This window comes from Platalea leucorodia (genome assembly GCF_965183815.1).
Source record: "Platalea leucorodia genome assembly, chromosome: 5".
NCBI classification, from domain to species: domain Eukaryota; kingdom Metazoa; phylum Chordata; class Aves; order Pelecaniformes; family Threskiornithidae; genus Platalea; species Platalea leucorodia.
The window spans coordinates 83,432,323-83,453,305 of NC_138827.1; the positions used below are offsets into that span (position 1 = coordinate 83,432,323).

The 20,983-nt window shown below is 39.3% G+C and overlaps 1 protein-coding gene across 2 annotated transcripts in view; it reads right to left on the minus strand.

The window, feature by feature from the left end:
- TANK (TRAF family member associated NFKB activator) overlaps positions 1-20,778 on the minus strand; it is a 29,628-nt gene extending 8,850 nt beyond the window's left edge. The window contains exons 1-7 of one of the 2 annotated variants that reach the window (XM_082313385.1): positions 20,686-20,778; positions 19,933-20,066; positions 15,955-16,101; positions 12,626-12,734; positions 11,670-11,782; positions 2,941-3,120; positions 1,588-1,664 (exon numbers count right to left, since the gene is read on the minus strand). In XM_082313385.1, the coding sequence (XP_082169511.1) occupies positions 1,588-1,664; positions 2,941-3,120; positions 11,670-11,782; positions 12,626-12,734; positions 15,955-16,053 (578 nt within the window). In that variant the 5' untranslated portion in view covers positions 16,054-16,101; positions 19,933-20,066; positions 20,686-20,778. Of the gene's footprint in view, positions 1-1,587; positions 1,665-2,940; positions 3,121-11,669; positions 11,783-12,625; positions 12,735-15,954; positions 16,102-19,932; positions 20,067-20,207; positions 20,272-20,685 lie in introns of those variants that run through there. The other variant, XM_082313386.1, reaches the window with a different exon arrangement.
- Positions 20,779-20,983: the final 205 nt, after the last annotated feature.

Sequence of the window (20,983 nt, forward strand, 5' to 3'; positions counted from 1 at the left end):
CGATATTTAGTTATCTACACTGAGAATGGTAAAAATAGTTCTTCGTGCTGGTGTGAGTTTTATGTGCCCAAAGGCACAACATTGTTCAGTTATTGATGCATCCATAATATTCCATTGTGAAATTTTGATGAACTTGCTGAGTAATTTATATTTCTAAGCACAGTATCATGGATTTTATAAAATGAATTTCAAGGATGAAAAAGTGAAGTTGGTGACAAACTAGATTTGTGTTCTCTTTTGCATCTTCGTATCAAAAGAGCTCAAAAGGGATTTTTCTTCAATCCAGTGAATTGTTTTCCTTTTTATTGCTTATTGATACAGCAATCAGGAGTGTCATGAGCTGTGTTCCTACTTCTGCTGTGCTTCTCTCTTTGAAGACACAAATGTCTATTTGTGTCTCATTTGAAAAAAAAATCTACAGAAGGAGTTAAAGTTGCTACTGTTAACACCTACATTCTGACCATTCTTCAGGTGTTTTGATAAATAAGAAATTAAAAAATACTCTTAACAGAAGTTTCTAATCAGAGCTTTAAAATATACATATTAGATGAATCAATCTTAATTTGCTAGACGTTTGTGATACTATAATCTTACTAGTGTGAGATTACCAGTAATCTTACCAGTCACATACCTCTTTCCAAGAAAACAGTAAAGTAAGGGAGCTATTTGAGAGGAGGGAGACAGAAGACAGGTAAAGGCTTTTCATTTTTTAGATAAAAATCAGTAAAGACAAAAAACTCTATCACAACACAGTCTTATTTCCTCTCTTTCTTCTCATAAAGCAGTAGTGAGTCAGACTAAAGATCCACGTAGTTCACCTAGCCTATGTCTGAGAGCGGTCAAAAGCAGGTGCCTAGGCAAGAGTATAAGACAGCAAGAATTTATGATACTTTTCCCTAATGCTCTCCTAGCCTCACCTTAGAGAATCTTCTGCTTGATCTCAGCAAAACTGTTAAAAGTGGTATGACTGCCTATCCTGTGAAAAATGCAAACCTAAGACGTTGGTCAATATTTTTCCCAAAACACTGGCAGAAGAGGGAATACTTGCTCAGGAAATGTACTGCTTTTAGTCCCTTGGTCATAGCAAGGGCTGGCTGGCTTCAGCTTACAGATAAACTTGGTTTCAAACTCTCTCATTTAGGATGGATCAGGCCAAGAATTATTTCTTCATGCTGACTATCAGACCTCCTCCTGGCAGCGCAGCAGGCTCCTCTGCTGTGCTGCCATCAGTTAATCCATTACGGCTGTACATTCCTGTTCTGAAGAGAGTTAACGCAAGGGAGTTAACGCTTACCCAAAACCCAGCATTAACATCCACTGCAGTTTCCCACAGAGTTTAACCTCCTGCTGAACCAAGTGGCTATTTTTCTTCCTCCCAACTTATCCCTACATACTTGCAAAGCCCCCAGCTATGATTCCACATAGTTGCTGGCTTTATTACCTTCCCACACTAGCTCTTTGACCTCCGCTCTCTCCTCCCCATCCATTTTTTAAGGTACTGTATAGAAAAGAGGGAAATAGCTGGTCTTATTTAATAGCAGAAAAGACAATTAAAAGCAATTTTAATAATGCTGCAAAAGTATTTACCTTTCAGGCATAGGAGAAATACCAGAGATCCCTAGAGGTAATTCAGGCTTATCTGGAACAACTTTCTTACTTTTCACCTTGAAGTAAAATATGAAAATATTGATCACAGGTTAGCATATTCATTTTGCTCTTCACCCTGATATGAATAAAAACTTCATGGGATCCTTCACCTAGTCCTTCTGGAAGCTCTCAAAACATTCACAAAATGACAAAATCAGTTCTTTACTGTTTGTGTGAATTCCTATTTTTAGTTTAACTTGGCAACTCTGTGGCATTCCTCTGCTCATACTCCCTTGAAAGGAAACTAGTTCTAAGAATATTGCTTGACTGCAATTCCACTTCAATCATGTATAAGATAAGATTATGTATTGTGTATAAGCTTGTTAGTGAGGTATCCAGCTATTTTAGCTCTTAAAAATCAATTTATTCACTGAAATTGTCAATGAACACATCACAAGCTAGCATGTCAAGAGTTCTAGCAGGTTTTTAAATAAGTTATTAACTTTGACTACCACCTTGTGGTTCACTCTAGTATTACATAGTTTTAAATCTGCCAGGCATTAAGGAAAGTTTTTATAATAACCACTCATTAAGCTGCAGTTCCACTAGATCTACATTACCAGATGGCCTGGGTATTTCATATGTGCTCCAAATCAGACACAGAACTTGATCATATGTCTGCTAAATCAGCTGATTTCAATGATACATTGTTTATAATCACAGACCCATAGCCTACAGGTTTGTCTTATCTTCCGCTCAAGTGCAACCGCAGCTCCTGTAGACACATTTGAGCTGCCTTATACCTAGCAACATGGGTTACAAATGCTTGCCACAGTGAGTTAAGCAATGCTTGGGAAGCCTAATAGCAACAACTTACGTGTTGCTGCGCTCCTACCCTTACCTGCATTCATTTTAAATTAGCTAGTTAAATATGCTTACATGGTTAGATGCACATCGATGACTGCACTCTAGCTATCCCATAAGGACAGAGTAGCACTCTGGATGCTATTCTACAACAAAAATAGGGTGGCATAAAAGTGAAAAAAATCAACTCAATCTCGGTGAAAACTTCCAACTGAAAATGATAAAACAGATATACTAATCTGGAGTTTTCCCAAATAGTAAAATTTTAATGACATAGCATAAAATAATTAACACAAACCAATCAATACATATTTAATAGCTCAGTGTTCCCTATGTGCTTTATATACTTTAACGATTTCCTAGTAATTATATAATGCTGAAATTTAAAATCAGTTTCTTAGAATAATTAGTATAAATATGTTTGAAAGAAGTAGTAATTTACAAATGTTTGGTTTTTTCATTTTATTTCTACTTGGTTGCTCATCTTACCTCCCTTTTATATGTTGGCATTTGTACACCCTTTTGTGCTTCATTTAATTCTTTCAATTTGCTTTTCAGAGTTCTTATTTTATCTTCTTGGTTGGAAATAATAGATATAAGCTTCCTTTCCTTTTGATTGTTTTTGTCCTCAAGTTGCTTCAACTTCATGCTCTCACTTTCTAACTGTTCCTAAAAAATAATTTTAGAAACACCAGTACAATTAATAGAATTGAGGCTTGTGGAATATCACTATTCAGCAGTCTGGAATAAGCTACATTAAGCTTTTGCAACGTAAGTAAGGGTCAGTCTTATTTTTTACATTACTAATTTTAAACTAGTAGTAAAGACCTTCTACCACTACACATAGATGTACCTCCTCATAGATGATTACTCAAAACAACTGTATGTTCTGAATTTATGAAGTCATATTAGTGTTTATAAAAAATAAAGACACTCTCTTGGTTCACTTACTATATAATTCATATTAACATTTTATGTACAATATATTGTATGTACAATATATAAAATAATATTTCATTAATTTCAATCAATCATCTTAAACAATTTTGAAGAAGGTGATATTCTGCAGCTACCTTAATTTTCGAGCAGACCGAAGGATAGAATAATAGAAAATCTCAAGTTGGAAGGGACCCATAAGGATCATCAAGTTCAACTCCCTGCTTCTCGCAGGACTACCTGAAACTAAACCATATGACTAGAAGAGCATCGTCCAGATGCTCCTTGAACTCTGAGAGGCTTGGTGCTGTGACCACTTCCCTGGGTAGCCTGTTCCAGTGACCGACCACCCTCTCCATGAAGAACCTTTTCCTAATGTCCAACCTGAACTTCCCTTGATGCAGCTTCATTCTATTTGCTTGTGTCCTATCGCTGGTCACCAGAGAGAGGAGATCAGCACCTCCCCCTTTGCTGCCCCCCTTGAGGAAGTTGCAGACTGCGATGAGGGCACCCCTCAGCCTTCTCTTCTCCAAGCTGAACAAACCAAGTCACCTCAGCTGCTCCTCTTAAGTTTTGCCCTTGAAGCCTTTCATCATCTTGGTCACCCTCCTCTGGACACACTCCAATAGTCTGATGTCCTTCTTATACTGGTGTCCAAAACTGCACACAGTACTCAAGGTGGGGCTGCACCAGTGCAGTGTAGAGTAGGACAATCGCCTCCCTTGACCAGCTAGCTATGCTGTGCTTGATGCACCCCAGGACACGGTTGGCCCTTTTGGCTGCCAGGGCACACTGCTGGCTCCTATTCAACTTGCCATCAACCCAAACCCCCAGATCTTTTTCCACGGGGCTGCTCTCCAGCCTCTCGTCCCACAATTTGTATGTATAACCAGGATTACATTGCAAATATTGCAATGCTATAAAGATTTGTGAAATAAAAAGCATTGGCTGGCCCCACTTTAACTATCCATCTGGTAATTAATGGAATTTTTATGTATGTGGGCTTTTTGGTGGAATGAATTGAAGAATATAACAAACAAGTATGCACAAAGATAGTCCTTGGATAATTTTCAGGAAACAACCTATGGTTAAAAACTGTGGCTATGAAAACCTTATAGTTGTCAGTTTATTAAATCTATAGAAACATTGATCTTGAACTGTATCAAATGTCACAAAAAGTGGCCTGAACCCCATGTCTGCCTCTGTAAGAGAAGTAAGCCCAAAGGGTTAACTCTGCAAGAAGTAATGTAAGTGAAATGCAGTGAGATAGTCTGTAGACAGATAGGCCACGATGAAGAGGAAAGAAGGAAGTAAGTGCTTTTTAAAGAACATTTATTTACAAATGGGACCTAAATAGCGTGAGGTTGTGCATTTGGAGATTAGGCAGGTAGGGGGTACTCTACTAGACAATGACAGCCATGTAGGGATGGGTCCAGAGCTGGTCTACAGAGACACCAGGTGGTTAAGCATGGACATGTGTATATGCAGCTGACACAACGGTTTAGCCTCAAAAAGTTATGCTAGTTGGATAAAAAAACCCACAGAAAACCAGCTTTGAAGGCATTGTTTTTTTCTTTAATTTCAGTTGTGACTTTGAATAGTAAACCTACGGTAAGAGCTTCAATGCAACTTGGGACTTGTGTGGTATCTCAGGGATCCAGATTAAGACTCTTCTGCTCAGTGGGTTCAAAACATTGTCTAAAAATGGCATGTTTTTATCCCGGAAAAATTCCTCTCTCACCATTATCTGCAGACCTTACATATCCCATTCTTTCAACCTTTGAATTGACAAGGTATTTCTGCTTTAGGTGTTGCTAACTTCCTTAATCCTAACCCTTCTTCCATGCTTTGCACTTCTGGCAGGTAGTGTGGGGAATATATGTATAGTCCTAGGACAGATCATGAATCATTTTCCATACTCTTCTACTGTGGAATCTGTATACACCATGGTAGATAAGAATCCAGGGAAGCAGATGAAAAACAAACAAACAAACAAACAAACAAACAAACAAACAAACAAACAGCAAAAGAGAAAAAAAGGAGAAAGATTTTTTGATGTAGTTCTGGAAAAAAACAAACAAACAAGAAGACTGAAGATCTTAGGCTAAAGAACCCATACATCATCTTCTACAACTGATGCTACAGCAGCTAGATTTCATTTTCTCAAATGGCACAAGAAGAAGACTAGGAAGAATTACAGTACTATGAGGCACAGAAAGTTCAAAGCAAGTTAAGGAAGTATCTGATGAATGAGAAAAGACAATCATATCTAGTGATGTGGGAAAAAAATAACAGTTTATGTTAAGAGGAGATGGAGACATGCATAGAAGTATTCTTAACAGGTCTGAAAATACTTTGAAGAAAGTTACAGCCGGGTCAGATGCTGGACATAATTTTATGACTATATACCTTTACCATGTTCTTTAAAGACTACAAAGTCACAGTAGCTATAGTATGGGGAACTGCTCTTTGCCATTCCAGGAATGGGAAGGCAGTGATATTCTATGGTGTGGGTTCACAGACCCCAAACTAGCACAGAGCCGTTATTTGGTCACAGGTTTCCCAAACATTCCATGGTCAAATTCCATTTCCAATTTAAAAAGCCAATGGGATGCAGCTTCTCCTGTATTTTCCTTTGAAAATAATTTGCTGGAAATCCAAACACCTAGGAAAAAGCTTATGTCAAACACAACACTTGCCCTTGAATAACAACTCCGTCTTAAGGGCAGTAAAATAACTTTCACTGAGCCTATGATACAGCATTGATCTGCACACACATAATTTATCTGTTTGGGACTATTACAGCTCCAAATAATGTGGGCTTTCAAAAGCTTTCAGATAACTGGGAGCACTGCAGTAATGGCTAGTAGTTCTCTTCCATTTCACCTACATTCTCCTGCAGGAAGTGAGGACAGGATTTAAGCAAGCAATGAGAAAAGCCACATGGGAACCAATGTGAGAAGAGCCATGCGACATGTTGCAGTGAAGATATATCAGTACATACTGATGTAAATCATCATTCTTGCGCACCGTCAGGATATCACACCAGGAAAAACAGTGGAAAAACGATTACACCTTTTGGGATCTTTCAATAATACAGCCCTTCATAGCTTGATGATCTTACAGTTTCTAATACTGACTGAGTTTGGGTGTTTGCAACATTGTGGCAACATTTATAAACTGGCTGAAGTTTATAACTGCCATGACAAATAAGTATGTCACACAAGCTCATACCCGCTCAGTTAAGTACTTGGCCACACAATGGGTCTTTTAAGCATGCTGGTATTAGCAGCCAGCAAAGAGGTTACATCTGTATCATGAACAGATCAATATATTTTCTTTTGGAAAGGCTTTATAGGATCAGAGGATAATTCAAGTTGGAAGGGACCTCAAGGGTTCTCTAACTCCTAATCAAAGCAGGGTCAGTCACGATGTCTGACCAGGTTACTCAGTTTGGTCTTGAATTCCCCAAGGATGGAGACTGCACAACCTCTCCGGGCAACCTTTTCCAGTGCCTGGCTGTCCTCGTGGTGAAAAGTTTTCCCTTATGTCCAGTCTGAACCTTTCATGTTTCAGAACATGAATGCCCGTTGTGTCTCATCCTCTTACCATGGACCACCATTAAGAGCCGGGCTCCATGTGCCTGATAACCTCAACATAGGTATTGGAAAGCTATCAGCTTCCCCTGAAGCCATCTCTTCTCCAGGCTGGACAAGTCCAGTTTTTGCAGCTTCTTCTCATGGGGTAGGTACTCAAGCCCCCAGCTACCTCAGTGGGGCCTCTGCTGAGCTCACTCTAGTTTATCAATGTCTTTCCTGTACTGGAGGTCCCCAAACTGGATGTAGTATTCTAGATACAGAATGCTGAATAGAGGGAGATACTTGCTTCCCTGGGTGTGCTAGCTGTGCTGCTGTTAGTACAGCCCAGGAAGCTGTTGCCCTTCTTTTCTGCCAGGACATACTGCTGGCTCATGTTCAGCTTGCTGCCTAACAAGACCCCAGCCCCTTTCCAGCAGAGCTGCTCTACAGCCAGTCAGTCCCCAGACTATACTACTGCAAAGGCAGGTCCTTTTATTTTTCCCTGAAGTGTGCTATCATGGGCTGTTTCAGTGGCTTCCTAGAATAAACAAACTGTCAGATGGTTTCACGAAAAAATACTATTCAACTGATGAACTACTCTAAGTGGTCTCAGGGAATATTAACTGTAACTTAACAGTTTAATCACACACTCTTCTTTATTATTGGGTAGAGATAGCTTAAACAGATGACGCAATATGAAAAAAGGCTATCGATACCAGAATTTCTTATATTAGGTAGCACGGCCTAACTAATCCTACTGCATGCATCATACCAGCAGCAAAGAACAGCTAAACGCATAAAATTGTCAGCTAACATAAAATCATGAAGTACAGCTTTCTTTGCATCAAAGACAGGAAACAAAGTGACACTAGAGAAGCTGGTATTGACCAGAACATGCAACTCTACAAGACTGCTGCAGTAGCTGCTCTTAGTTACTTAAGTCATTTTAGCACCATAATTTTGAGCACAAAGATGACTACCACCTATCTGCCATTACTCTGCTTATGTCCTGCACAAAAAAAAGACCTACACATTTACTGCAGATGAACAGTTTTGTATACCATACGCATTATTCATTCCTGACACAAAGCATCCTCCCCTTTTCCATGGTACAAGAAATTCTGATCCACGAACTCCACATGGTGTTTAATACTGAGGTTCTTGACCCAGGAACACATGAAGATGAGCATGTTTTCTTGTCACAGGTATTGACTTCAGCTTCATGTTTTACAGAGTTTACAAGGATTCTGATGTCTGACTCCGTACTAAAAACAGCATGCAGAAGAAGCTTTACTTGACATTGTCTAATCTTGCTTACTAAGGTTTTCTGTTTGCTGGGCAGCTTTGGCTCTGAAACAGTAACTGGATCCACATTCTTCCTAATTAATAAAGTTTAGCCAGGCTGTACTCAAAAACAGGCAGCAATTTAGGTCCCTTTGGTCTCCTCAAGCAGGGGACTGAAAAAATCTGATAATCTTGTATATAGTTTGGTAGTGACCACCGAGTCAATCTGGTCCACTCACCTCTTTCAGTGAAGATGAATGTTAAAAAAAAAAAAGAATTATGACACACTGGCAACAGAATTTGACAACAGCAGGTAAAATACACAAGTATGGCCACCTACTAGAAAACACAGAAAAGCTAACCCCTCCCTCACTTTAAATCTCTGAAATTTGAGCTCTAACTATGCACCTCTTACAATTAATCCAGGATTTCTATTAACTTTACTGGAGGACAGAATATAGGCCACTGAGAAATCCCATTGGACTTTGAAAAGAAAGTTTCAACAGGTATCGATAAACCCAGGCACCTCCAGCCATGGGAGAGACTCTGAGTTTCAGGGAAGAACAGGAAGAAACAGCAACATTTTAACTTAAAGACTGTAATCATAATTTATTACCTGGAACTGTATATTTTGCAAGCCTGAAATTTTTGGTGGAGAAGTAGAATAAAGCAGTTAATGCAGTAGGGGAAAATGCCTGTAGACATAATTTATTTGGTTTAGAGCAGAATGTGGATTGAATATAATTAGAAAAATACAAGCTTTCAAATAGTATATTTGAGCTTCCAAATTTCAATAGCTGAAAAAGCCAATACTTTATTGAATCAGATACAAGACAACTATACTGGGTCAGTGACAGGATGATGGATTTTTGGTCTAACAGATGTCAAAATACAACATCTAGGGAAGAGTACAAGAAAACAGGAGGCATTCATGATACATCCTTTAATAAATTCCCAGACCTTCTTAGTAATAGTTTCTATGTATTTATTAACTCTCAGCAGATTTCTCTTCCATGAAGTTGTCCAATTTTCCCTTGAAGCAGGAAGTTTCACTGGCTGACTACCTATCCTGTGAAGAATCAGCTTTTTTTTTTTTTTTTTTTTTTTTTTTTTTTTTTTACTTTTGTTTCATTTATTCAGAAAGACAGAGAAGTGAGAACTCTTAGGTTAACTTGATGTGGTCCTGGTGATTTGCTACTGTTCATTTTCCCCAACTTGTTCCATACATTCATTCCATGCAGTTTACCTTTTTATCTATCATACATCAAAAGTTCTACATTTAAAAAGTGCAAAAATTGGCAGCTGCCATAAAAGTATATAAAGTATTTATCACAATAGAACTAATTTTCCATCATCTTCAACAGGAAGTTGGGGTTATATGGTTCTCCTCCTCTGAGTTTATTCAATAAAATAAGGACTTGTGAACAGAGACTGCTCTGTATCTCCACTCATAGCCAGCCCATGAATGACATGGCCAAAACACAGCCAGAGCTAATAGAAGTGTGCATACCCTGCTGTGCTGTCTGGACGTCTTTGTATCACTCTTGTCAGGTTAGCGGAAGCTTACTAGGCACAACACCAGACATTAGGGTTCTCCTTATATCGGAAGGATGGTGCAAAGATATCCACGTGGCTCTGCAGAAGCCAGCCTTGGTCCAGTCAAACGTGTTTTCCTCAAGCTCCATGCTCTCAATACTTAAGAGAGCTACTACGTTCCCAATAACAGGAACATAATGTAGGCTGGGTCAACCTGACTTTGCATGAGTTTAGATCGCTACTGATCCCCTCTGCAAAGACCTTACGTGTATAGCGGTGTGCCTGGGTTTAAATGCAGACAGACTGTATAGTTGATAGTTGATTCTGCATGGAGTTGTATCAGAAATATTTCTGTTCATGGCACAGATGAAGCAAAATCCAGATGAACTACCTATTGCTGAGAAGTAACTGCAATAACTGACTACACAAAAAATGCAGATAAAGACAAATAACTTACGTTCCATTAAGAAAATAGCCCTTCAAATAACAATTCCAACTTCTTATGCATTGCCTGTAATTTTCTGTATAGATCACATACATAATTTCTCAGTGTTTCCCCATGAGGAGATAACAGAGCTTCTTTTCTCCTACTCATTATATGACTAAGTTACTTAAAACTATTGTCCTTGAGAAAGCATTCAGAAACAAGAGTATGAAATATTAGACTTGGTCAGGTCTCCATGTGCAACTGTAAGACATGATTTTTATTCAACTCAAGACAGAGAAATGCAAAAATATGCAAAGATGTTCCATCAAAGAATTAACCCTTCAGCTGTTCTGTACTCCAAATAAATGCAAAGATTAGGAAAGAAATGACATCTTGTGATTACAGATTCTAGTGTAGAAAAATTATATAAAGACTTTTTTTAAATAAAAAAGGAGTGTATATAAATGTTTGGTAACAGTACGTTTAAAATGTTGGCAAAGGCTTAGTCTCAAATGAGATTCCTTCAAGATAATTAAGCAAGCATTAGTAATCCAATGAAATTATTTTTAAATTAACATTTCTGATAAAAAATGCATTTCTGTGAATTTAGCATAATTAATTTGTTTATAGCTGAGGAAATAGGAAACAAATTCTGAAATTAATTCTTTTAAAATCCGATGTCTGATTTCATATAACAGTCTTTTTATAACCCTTACAAGGTCCCTGCTATGGAGATTCATATTAAAAAAGAAGAGATTTTATATTACAAGATAGTTCTCAGAAAACACAGTAGGATGCCTTAGGACAAGAATAACGCAACTTCGTGCATCTCTGTCACTGTCTTTGCTCAGTATGCAAAATCCATTCAAGGTATTTCCCATCTATTCTGCACTATTGCTTGACTCTTACTCCTGTTACTCTGAACAGGCTGTAGTGAAAATCTCAGTGTTACTTCAGTGAAGAGGGGCAGAAGAGACAACATATTAAAAATGGCTATTTAAAAAACCAAACAAATAATCAGCGTCTCCAGAGCAATGGATAGTTCACTTTCCACTCCGTAACTTTTTGAGTGCAGATTCTCCATTTCTTGCGAAAATACACAGACTGGTTGCAATGTGAAAAGCTCTTGTGAGAGAAGGAGAAAGCCCCTTCTTGACCACTGGTTTTGGCAGGTTAAGAAATAAATAAGCAAGTACGTTCCCACTTTATGATCAAAACTATTCTAGGGAGCTCGATGGCCAAACAGCGATTGCACTGGGAAGGATCAAAGACAGATGCTTAGTTCACCTAAGCACACCGTAGTGGCACAACACTCGTGCACTTCACGTGAGGATCCTGTATTAGAAGAAGTGCAGTTCTAAGACACCAGTAAAAATCTCACTTACCTTTTTAGGTTCTTATAGTATAATCACAGCACAAATGTGATCTTATGTTAAACATACTGCAGGCGACCATACCTTTAAGAGTTTTTCTCTTTGCTTTGCTACATTCAGTTTTTCAGAGAGCTGGCAGAAAGATAAGTTGGAGGTTTCAATGTCTTCATGCTTCAGAATATAGGGATGCACGTTACCTTAAAAAAAAAAAAGCAGCTGATTGTCACTGCATTTTTCCTCAGCCAGCTTCTAAGTACCAGCAAAATTAAAAGAAGCTAGGCTTATACTACCTTCTTTATTTAATTTGAGCAAGCCTTCATATTAAACAAGCAAGAGAAGCCCAATTCTGTGCTTAGAGACAATACAAGACTAAGCCAGTAAAAAAGAATGTACATGTACTCTTAAAAATAAAAGCCAACCACTTTGCTAGTATTTATGAAAACCAGGAGTGTTAGGCTAGTGTGAATAAATATTTAATGAGCATGGCAGATTAACACATGGTTACTTTGACTCTTTTCTCTTATTTGTGTAGTACAGTCAAAAAGTGGAAAATTATCCATCAATGAGTATTTGATTTGAAAGAGAATTACCTGCTTATAAAGCTTTGGTTATCCAATAAGATTAGCATCACAGGACTCATCTAACATAAAAGACATATAACCATAGCACTCACATCTAGAACAACCTGAGCTAAACTTATTAACAGATAATTGTAAAATTAATATGTAGCAATTTTGCTTTTAATTCTAGTGACTGATTTGAACCCATATTTTCATAACTTTTATTGGTTTCAGTGTAAGCAGGTTCTACATCTAAAGAAAATCTCACCATTTCTTGAAGAAGATAAAGAGAGACCTCAGAAGTGTTGCATTTTATAAATAGATATTGAAACTGCACATTTGTGTTAACTCTCACATTCACAGAAAAGTATGATACTGCTTTGAGAGATGTATATTGTAAAAACTGAAGCAACAAAGTCAGAACTATTCATCAATGCAACACTGCATAAAAAGAAATAACGTGCAAACTGGACTACATACCTCTATTAGCATTCAGAGCAGCTAACTGCGATTTCAGTTTTGCAATAATGCTGTTTTGAAGCTCTATCTTTTCCTGCTGTTCACGTATTTGCTGCATGTAGTTTTCTGTCTGCAAATATAATTTAATTAGCATTAATCTTATTCTGTTTTGACTTGGGGTCTCCTATTTGGCATATAAAAAGCAGCTCTGAGTTTTAAAGATAATTGGGTTTTCATGCAGAGGTCCACAACTACAACTACAGTCACCTTTGGCGAGTCCATATTTTTGAGACTGCCCTGATTAGAAAAGGTATTATAGGAAATAAATCCTGATTTTCAGTAACTGTTTCAACTGTGGCAGTTGTAAAGGACAGGATAACCTTGAAGTATAGGATTCTTCATTCATAGCCATAGAACACATTAGGTTTAAATTTAGAATTGTAGTATTCTTCAGAATGCTGGTCAGTTAGTTTATCTATAGAAAGATGTAATTTTCTTCCCCCACATTTTCTAACAAATAAATTATATAAATATAGGCTTTCAAAAAGATAGATTTTAAATGGAAAACAACAACATTGCTTATTCCATACAACAGATATTGTGTAAATAACTTTAATTGCCTATGAACTGAGTTTTGCCTGTTCCTTTGAATGTAGTAGACTTGTTTTTCTAACCTAGAAAATGGCGGGGGTGGGGAAGCAAGGAAGCAGCCCCATTCTTGATCTAGCCGTACTCCATATCATGCTATAAACAGGCCATACAAAGCCTAATAAGACTGCTCACATTTCACCAAAGTGTATAAATATTGTTAGACAGCCAGTTAATTGAACAAATGGTCAGGTGGCAGGAAGATGCTAATATCCAAAACCTATTATTTCATTAGCACACGCCTAACGTTGCAGTTACGGTAGTGCTAAAAACAAGCAAGAAAACTTGTGAAGTCCCAGCAAGGAAACTTACAGGAATGCACTGAATTTTTCTGAAATAAAGAATATGTCTATTACTGAACGGGTCGCAACCTGGAACAAGACTAGGCATTGTTTTCACGTCTATTCATAGTTTATCCATAGTGCTATCTAATTCTCAAATCTCAGTCACATTTAAATTCCACACCCCCGTAATGCCCAATGTGTTTGTCTGTAAAGCAGGCAGGAAAAAAACTACAAGCAAAATTTATTTTAAAAGGCCAGGTAGTAGCTGTATTATGAGAGTTTATTTAAAAAAAAAAAGTGATCAAAGAGCAGTACACTCCAGCAGCTATAAGAGACCTCATGAAGCAGAAAAATCACTGAGAACCAAATTGAAAATGTACAACAGCAATGTCTTGTCAACACTTCTGTACAGAGCACAGACATGACAGCTAAAACAGACAGAAGAGAAGATGCTTTTGACAGCCAGTGTGCACAAATTATTCCTTGAGTCAGATGGCAGCAACAAGTTACCAACTAGAAGATCTGCATGACAACCAACCATCCATCTGTATCAAACACCATCTGGCCGAGATGACTCTGGCTTCTGTGTGCTTGACATGGCTCCCAGCTCTAGAGACTGGCAAAACAAGTGGCCTATCGGTAACTTAAGTAGTAAACTGTTAACAACAGAATGGTGGACAATCCAACAATGTGTGAAGGCCACACAATGAACAGAGGAAGTTACGAGCGTAAAGCACTGTACAAAGGTCATTCAAAAACCAGGAGCTGGGTTAAAAAAACTGAAAAACAACACAAACAAAAAAAGGCCCAACTAATTATAGTATCAACTCTTCTTGAAAAAATACTTTTGTTCTATTTTGAAGTCATGAAATCCAACTACTGAAAGTTGGATTAGGACAAAGATTTGAACTGGTAGCAATCCTTTATGAAAGGCTTTCGTTTTTAATTTCTGAACCAGAGAAAATGCAGAGAGAAATCTTGCAAGCATTTAGTTCACTTAACACTGATGATCTCACACATTTCTCTGGTTTTCTTCCATAGACTTTAGAAGGGCTATCTGACCTTGTACTTGATGTCTTGTTTCTTGGGCAGAAGTTTCTTTCATGTACTGTTAGATGACCCAGGAGTGTTAACGTGACTGGTTTTCCTTCAAATAATTAATTGTTCATCATAAGAGACAGAATTTAAAAGATTCCCAAACATTCTAAAATGTGTGGCCTTTTGTTAAGTTAGTTGCAATTTCAGCACAAAATGTATTGACACACTACTTGTGCTTGTTAAGTACAGAAAATGCTACAGATTTGCACCAGCCCTGCTGCAACAGACTATGAATGGAGATAGACTGCACAGTGGATGATTGCACACGACTGACCTGATACCTGTTCTGCAGTGCCTTGGCTAGTTTATTTTGCCATGCAAGGGGATGGCAAGATTGTGCCCAGATATCAGAATATTCTCTAGTAGACCCTTCCCTGCTCCCAGTTCTATTACTGGGAGCTTCCATAACTTGACACCAAGTATGGTTCATCTGCCCCTGAACAAAGTCCCAGCCTACCAGTTCTATGGAAACATCATAAGGTCCTGTAACACCAATAACATTCAAGCCTTCCTATAACAAGGTTCCATTGCTGGGCAGAATACGCATGATAAAATTAGTATGACAAAGCCCAAAACTGATAGCTTTGCAATATGCTGGCATACATGATGAGAAGTCCTAGAAGAGTTTTGGCTGAAGTAATGTATTCTACATTACTAAGTAGGTGTAGAAGTAAAAACTCAAAGTTGCTCCTTACTGCTCAGGATGGCTCCAGAATCTTTTTGTTACTTAAAGAATAATTGTACAGATGATTATTTTTTAAACATCAATACTTATTCTAATAATTTTAAGGTAAGTTTGCTGTAGATGCTTCAACACACAAACTCTGTTGTCCTAATAGCTTGCACAGTGCTCAACATATTAGAGTCTTTGACCTTTACATCAAGTAAACTAGTAATTCATATGGCATATCTTCCTATTAACACAAAAATGATTTAAGCTATTTACATTAATAATTTAAAAAGTAATTTTTAATAAAGCAAATTAGATTTCAAGAAGTACTTCATTAAAGCTAGGTAAATTTTATATATATCTTTGCTGTTTACATTAAAAGACTTCATTAATCCTCCAAAACAGACAACACTTTTCTCACCTTTAAAACTACAAAAAAAATCAAAGGTCAAAAACCTGAAACCCACCTACTACATTCATAGCCTAATGAGTTACTCTGCAGTGTACTGGCCTGGTTTCATAACGGCAATTTTCAACTTTAACAGACGCACTAAAGTGTGCATAGCTAAAGTGAAACTGAAATCCACATGTACCACGATCCTCCATGGGAAAGGTGGCTTTAAAGATACAATTCAGAACCCAGCACATACTTTTTGCTGTAGTTCTTTCACAGCATGGTCCCTATCCATGCATGCTTGTCGATAGGCTTCATAAGCTTTGTTAAGCTGCTCTCCAATGTTTTTGTCCATAATTCCCAGTGTTGTTTCATCACTGAAAAGATGGTCAAGTTAACAGACCTGAAAAGTAATCAGAAGGAAAAAGACAGAATGCTAAGAAACAGAAGTATGTAACTAAAACCATATATAACATGACTTGTATTAATATAAATTCAAGTAATATGTGCAGTGTGTTTGAGCATTAACTCACATAATAGTTTGAACTATAGCTCTGCTCACCTTAACATTTAATTTTATGTCCAGGGATAGGTTTAAACAAAAGCCAAATAAAAGCAGGCTAACTCTGAATCAAATCCTGGATGTACTGCATGTGTAAACGCATGTGTAGTTAACAGCATTTGAGGACTGAGACTTAAAATTGGTGCAGATCACCAGTTACCTGATTTTATGACATTTCCAAGAGTTTAATGTTTACTCAGTTCTGAAATAACAGATAGCATTAAAAAACAAAATAAACCAAAACTCAGCTTTTGGCATTAAGCAATAAAAAGATAAAAGCTCAATAACATTAGGTCACATGGACCTATCCTATTCTATGCCATATTTGAAAATGGCAACACATGCAACACTACAAGGTGAATTAAAACATCTTTTATCTAAAATTCAGTAATACCAACCAGTAAGAATCAGCAAGACTCAGACCTTTGCATACAATACTATCAACTTTTTACACTTTGTGAACAATTTCAATAACAATTCCTGAAACTACAGCTCATAAACTTTGACACATAAGACTACACCACTATTAAATGTCACAGACTTCAATTTCAAGAGAGAGTGAACTTTGCAAACACAGCTCCTTTGCTTCTATAGTAATATATGACATGACGTTTAAGATCAAAATTTATCATAATGTAAGTACAGTAGAGGACAGGTTAGTGAAGTCTCAAAAAAAACCCCACCAAAGTACCAGCATTAAGAAAAAAAAAAATAAAACCAGTAATTCACATCTCCCCTCCTGATATTTAAAGCATGGTTACCTCACAGTACACAGTATGGACAGCCACTATGATCTCTCACTATCTTCTGGGATTATGCATAAACCACAGATACTATTAAGGAAAGTGGGGCAGTCAGAAGAGGTTAAGAAGGGTATGAAGTTAACTTGTCTCGGACCCTGGCCAAAACGCGAACGATTGCAGCTTGAATATCTTCCATATCGTAGAGCCTGAATATAGAAATGTGGTTTGACTTTCCTAGGAGGTGCAACAGACTGCTGTATGGATGTCACACCTTTTGTCCTGCAAACTTTATTTTAATGACGTGTGAATATTGCAAAAGCAATTGTGTTTCAATTCTGGCATGGCTGTACTTTAATAGTGGCAAAGTGAATTCTTTTAACAGCTTGGAATCATTTAGGATCCTTTGATGTTACAAGTATTACTGAAATCCAAGTTTATTATAAGTTTTGTGTAAAACGGCTACATTGTTTCATATGAAATGTTTTTGTTTTGTTTTGTTTTTTCTGAACACCAGTTCAGTAGTTTATAATCTCGGGTCCATGCATACTGTCTGAAAGCATTGTTAGTAACACAGGCTACTTCATCCACCCCCTTCCTCCCCCAAAGAGTACCCGTCCACTAACTGGAATATTCATTCTAATACCTGGGGCACATCTTTAAATAAATGGGTAGGCTTTTTTTCAGTTTCAAATGAAGGACTGTTTTATGTAGTTTGATGAATAAAATCAGCTATTACAGCTGACCGCAGGGGCAGGTACTAAACGGCAGAAGGGTATTGTTAAGGCTGAAAGTGACTGAAAGTGTGCTCTCACATTCTTTAAAAACTTGCAGAGTTTGCACCAATGTCGATTTTGTACTTTTCTGGAATTCTCCAGAGACACTTGTAACAATTTACCTAGTAAATGGCAATGTCCTGTACATATAAAAGGTAACTTCAAAAAATGAGTGCAATGGGATTTCAAAGACTATGTTCAGCTTCTAACAGAGGGAATGGGGTTCAGCTCCATATGACTCACAGTTCATAGAAAATGAAGGCATTAATTTCATTCATGTAAATTCAAATCTCACTGTGAAAAACAGTATTTAAAATTCATACCTAACTTCCAGCCTTTTACTTACTGATTGATTGAGACTGGGAGTATTAACAAAGAGTTCTGCTCTTACCTGGACTGCTGGTACCAAAAGCAGTTGATCCAAAGGGCAGAATTATAGCACTGCACCTGATTTTCTACTTGGTAGGGAAAAATAAGGAGAAGGGTAACTAATTTACTGATAGCTCCCTAAAATCCAGATTCCATGCAGTAAGAAAGGGGCAATAAAAGTCACTACTAGCGACACTTTAAGATGGAACTGTAACTAGAAGAATTGGTCCTGTATTCCCACATACCCTAGATACTCATTTCTGCTTCCACCTCACCCTTGCCTTTCTTCCAGCACAACCAGCCTTACTGTAAACCGTATCAGCGAACCAGTCCAGCATAAAACTAAATGCTAAAAGTATTTTTGCTGTATTAGTTTTAATGCAGATCAGCTCCACAGATCACTTCAAATGGCATGATAACACAAGGAAGCCAGCACAGGAGCAGAAAACATCAGCAAAAGGCAGACAGAACTCCTGTGTTCAATGGCAGCATTGGCTTTGAAACTGTAACATGAAGTCACGGTTACGTAATAGTGATGTAAGCCTGCGCTGCCACAGAAAAGGATACTCCTGCCTTCCCCCATCTCTGGCCATGTATTTTTGCCACTTGTACCGGTATTAGCATTTCTATGCTATGCAACTGAGTATGCCAAAGTAGCTCCCTACTTCCTCAAAAAAGCAACAACGACCCCCCTAAAAAAACAACCCCAAAATTAAACGTGGAGCTAGCGCACTGCGAGGCTGCTGGAGCACTACTACCAACACAAGGAGGCAGCGGGAACATGAGACTAGCCGTGGGCAGGACTGCAGCAGTCTAGATTTAGATTGGATTAAGCTACTCTGTAGTCACACCCCGAATTGCCTGCTGCTGGAATAAATAACTGCTTCTTATGTTATCTATCTCATATCCAGAACTCTGTGCAGTTAGAAAAAACTGGCTCCCTTTCCTGCTTCTCCTCCATAGGCATCAATATTTATCAGGGAATTTGCCAACTGTTCCTTGTCATTTACTCCTCTCCCTACATCCAGTTAAGAGGAAAAAAAAAAAACCAACCAACAACCCTAAAATAATAAAAACCCCCAACCCCCCAAACAAATATCCCTACTATTTTAATCAGGTTTAGTTATACTGTACCCATACAGCAACTAGAACATATTCAGCCCAAAGCTGACAACCCTGATCTTTAGCAACTGACAGTCTAGATATTCATTAGATCCCAAAGACTTTCACAATTATTAACAGCAATATGTAGTTAGAACAGATGCAGCAATACAAAATGCTGCATTTATTCTAACAGGGACAGAATTAGAAAAAGAGATTAGCTCCAGAGTTTGTCTGATGAAGGTGTCCTGAAAATGTGAGCACCTGTGAGTGTTGTGTTGCTGGAGTTATGGCCATGAGAAATAGAATTTAATCTTTGAGTAAAGACTTGAACACTGGAAAACAACTGGGTTTAGCAAATGTTGTAAGACAAACTTTTAAGTAAACAAACCCAAAGAAGCCTGCAGATGCTCTTAAAATACTTGCTTCAAATGAGAAATATTTTGCTGATATAGGTGGGAAAAAAAAAGAAGCAGTAATACGAATTTTCTGAGTCAAATGCCAAAGAAGCCCCAACACAAAGATTAGCAACATACCGCTGCATACATCCTGAAATCCCAGCTCCACACATCACTAAAGAGGCACATTTTGAGTTTTCATAGTGCCTCAGAAAACACCTTAAATTCTGAAAAAATAAGGTTTTAGCTAATCATGTGTATATACACATTCATAATACACATGCCTACCTCTCATAGGTTCATATGAGAACATAGATGCCATCCAGAAGCAAGTACTTCTCTACATATTTCTGCTTTCAAAACAGCTTCTTCAATGGAAATATTTTGTAAGTTACACTGCCATCATCTTGGGAACTGGAAACCTGTTGAGGTAATCATTTGTGAGAGACTGAGAGCTCACTGCACTTTCGTTTTGGTGACTTTTTTTTTGTCTAATGGACAAAATTCCTGCTTTGCCCGACTGCGGGGAGTCGGAAACCCAGCAGGAGCCCCTAACGCCGCACCGGCGCTACAGCTCGGAGCGCAGACAGCCCCTCTGCACTCAGGGAGAGACGGCGGCTATTGGAGAGCCGGGGTTTGACACCCCCCGAGCCGCTACTGCCGGAGGAGACCGCACACCTCCTGCTGCTCCTCCGCTCGCCGCCGCGGGCGATCGCCAGCCGCGAGCGAGCCCGCTGCCCCGCCGCCCCGGCTCCCGCGGCCCTCCCGGAGCGGCGGCGGCGGCGCCCGCCCCGGCCCCGCGCGCGCCTCCGCGCGCAAACTCCGCGCCCCGTGCCCCGCGGCCGAAGCCGGCCGAAGCGGGGCCGGCGGGGGAACCGGCGTCCCTAGGAGCGGATGGCGGAAGTGCGGAGGGGCCGAGGGCAGGGGCGGCCGGGGAGCCCGCCGCCAGGCGCCACGGCCCGCACCCCAGCTCCCCGGGCCGGGCGCCCGCCGCTCCCCGCGGCAGGGAGAGGAGCGGTTTGAAAAGCGACTCAGACTTACGAGCGCCTGACGGAGCCCACGGCCGCTCCCGGCGCAGGGCGCTTGCCCCTGCCCGAGCACCTTAACCCAGGAACCAGAACCGACTTCCTGTTGTGCCTCTCCCCGCCCTGTGACGGGGCGCCGCGGCCCTGGCGCTGCCCGCTCCGCCGGTCGGGTCGGGTCGGGTCGGGTGGGGGCAGAGCCGCCGGGCGCCGCTACCAGGCGGGGGCAGCGCCGGGCCGGCCGCCCAGGCACGGCGCCTTCCCCGCCGCCGCTAAGGCGGCACGAAGCTGGCCTCCTCGGCCCCGCGCAAGGATGA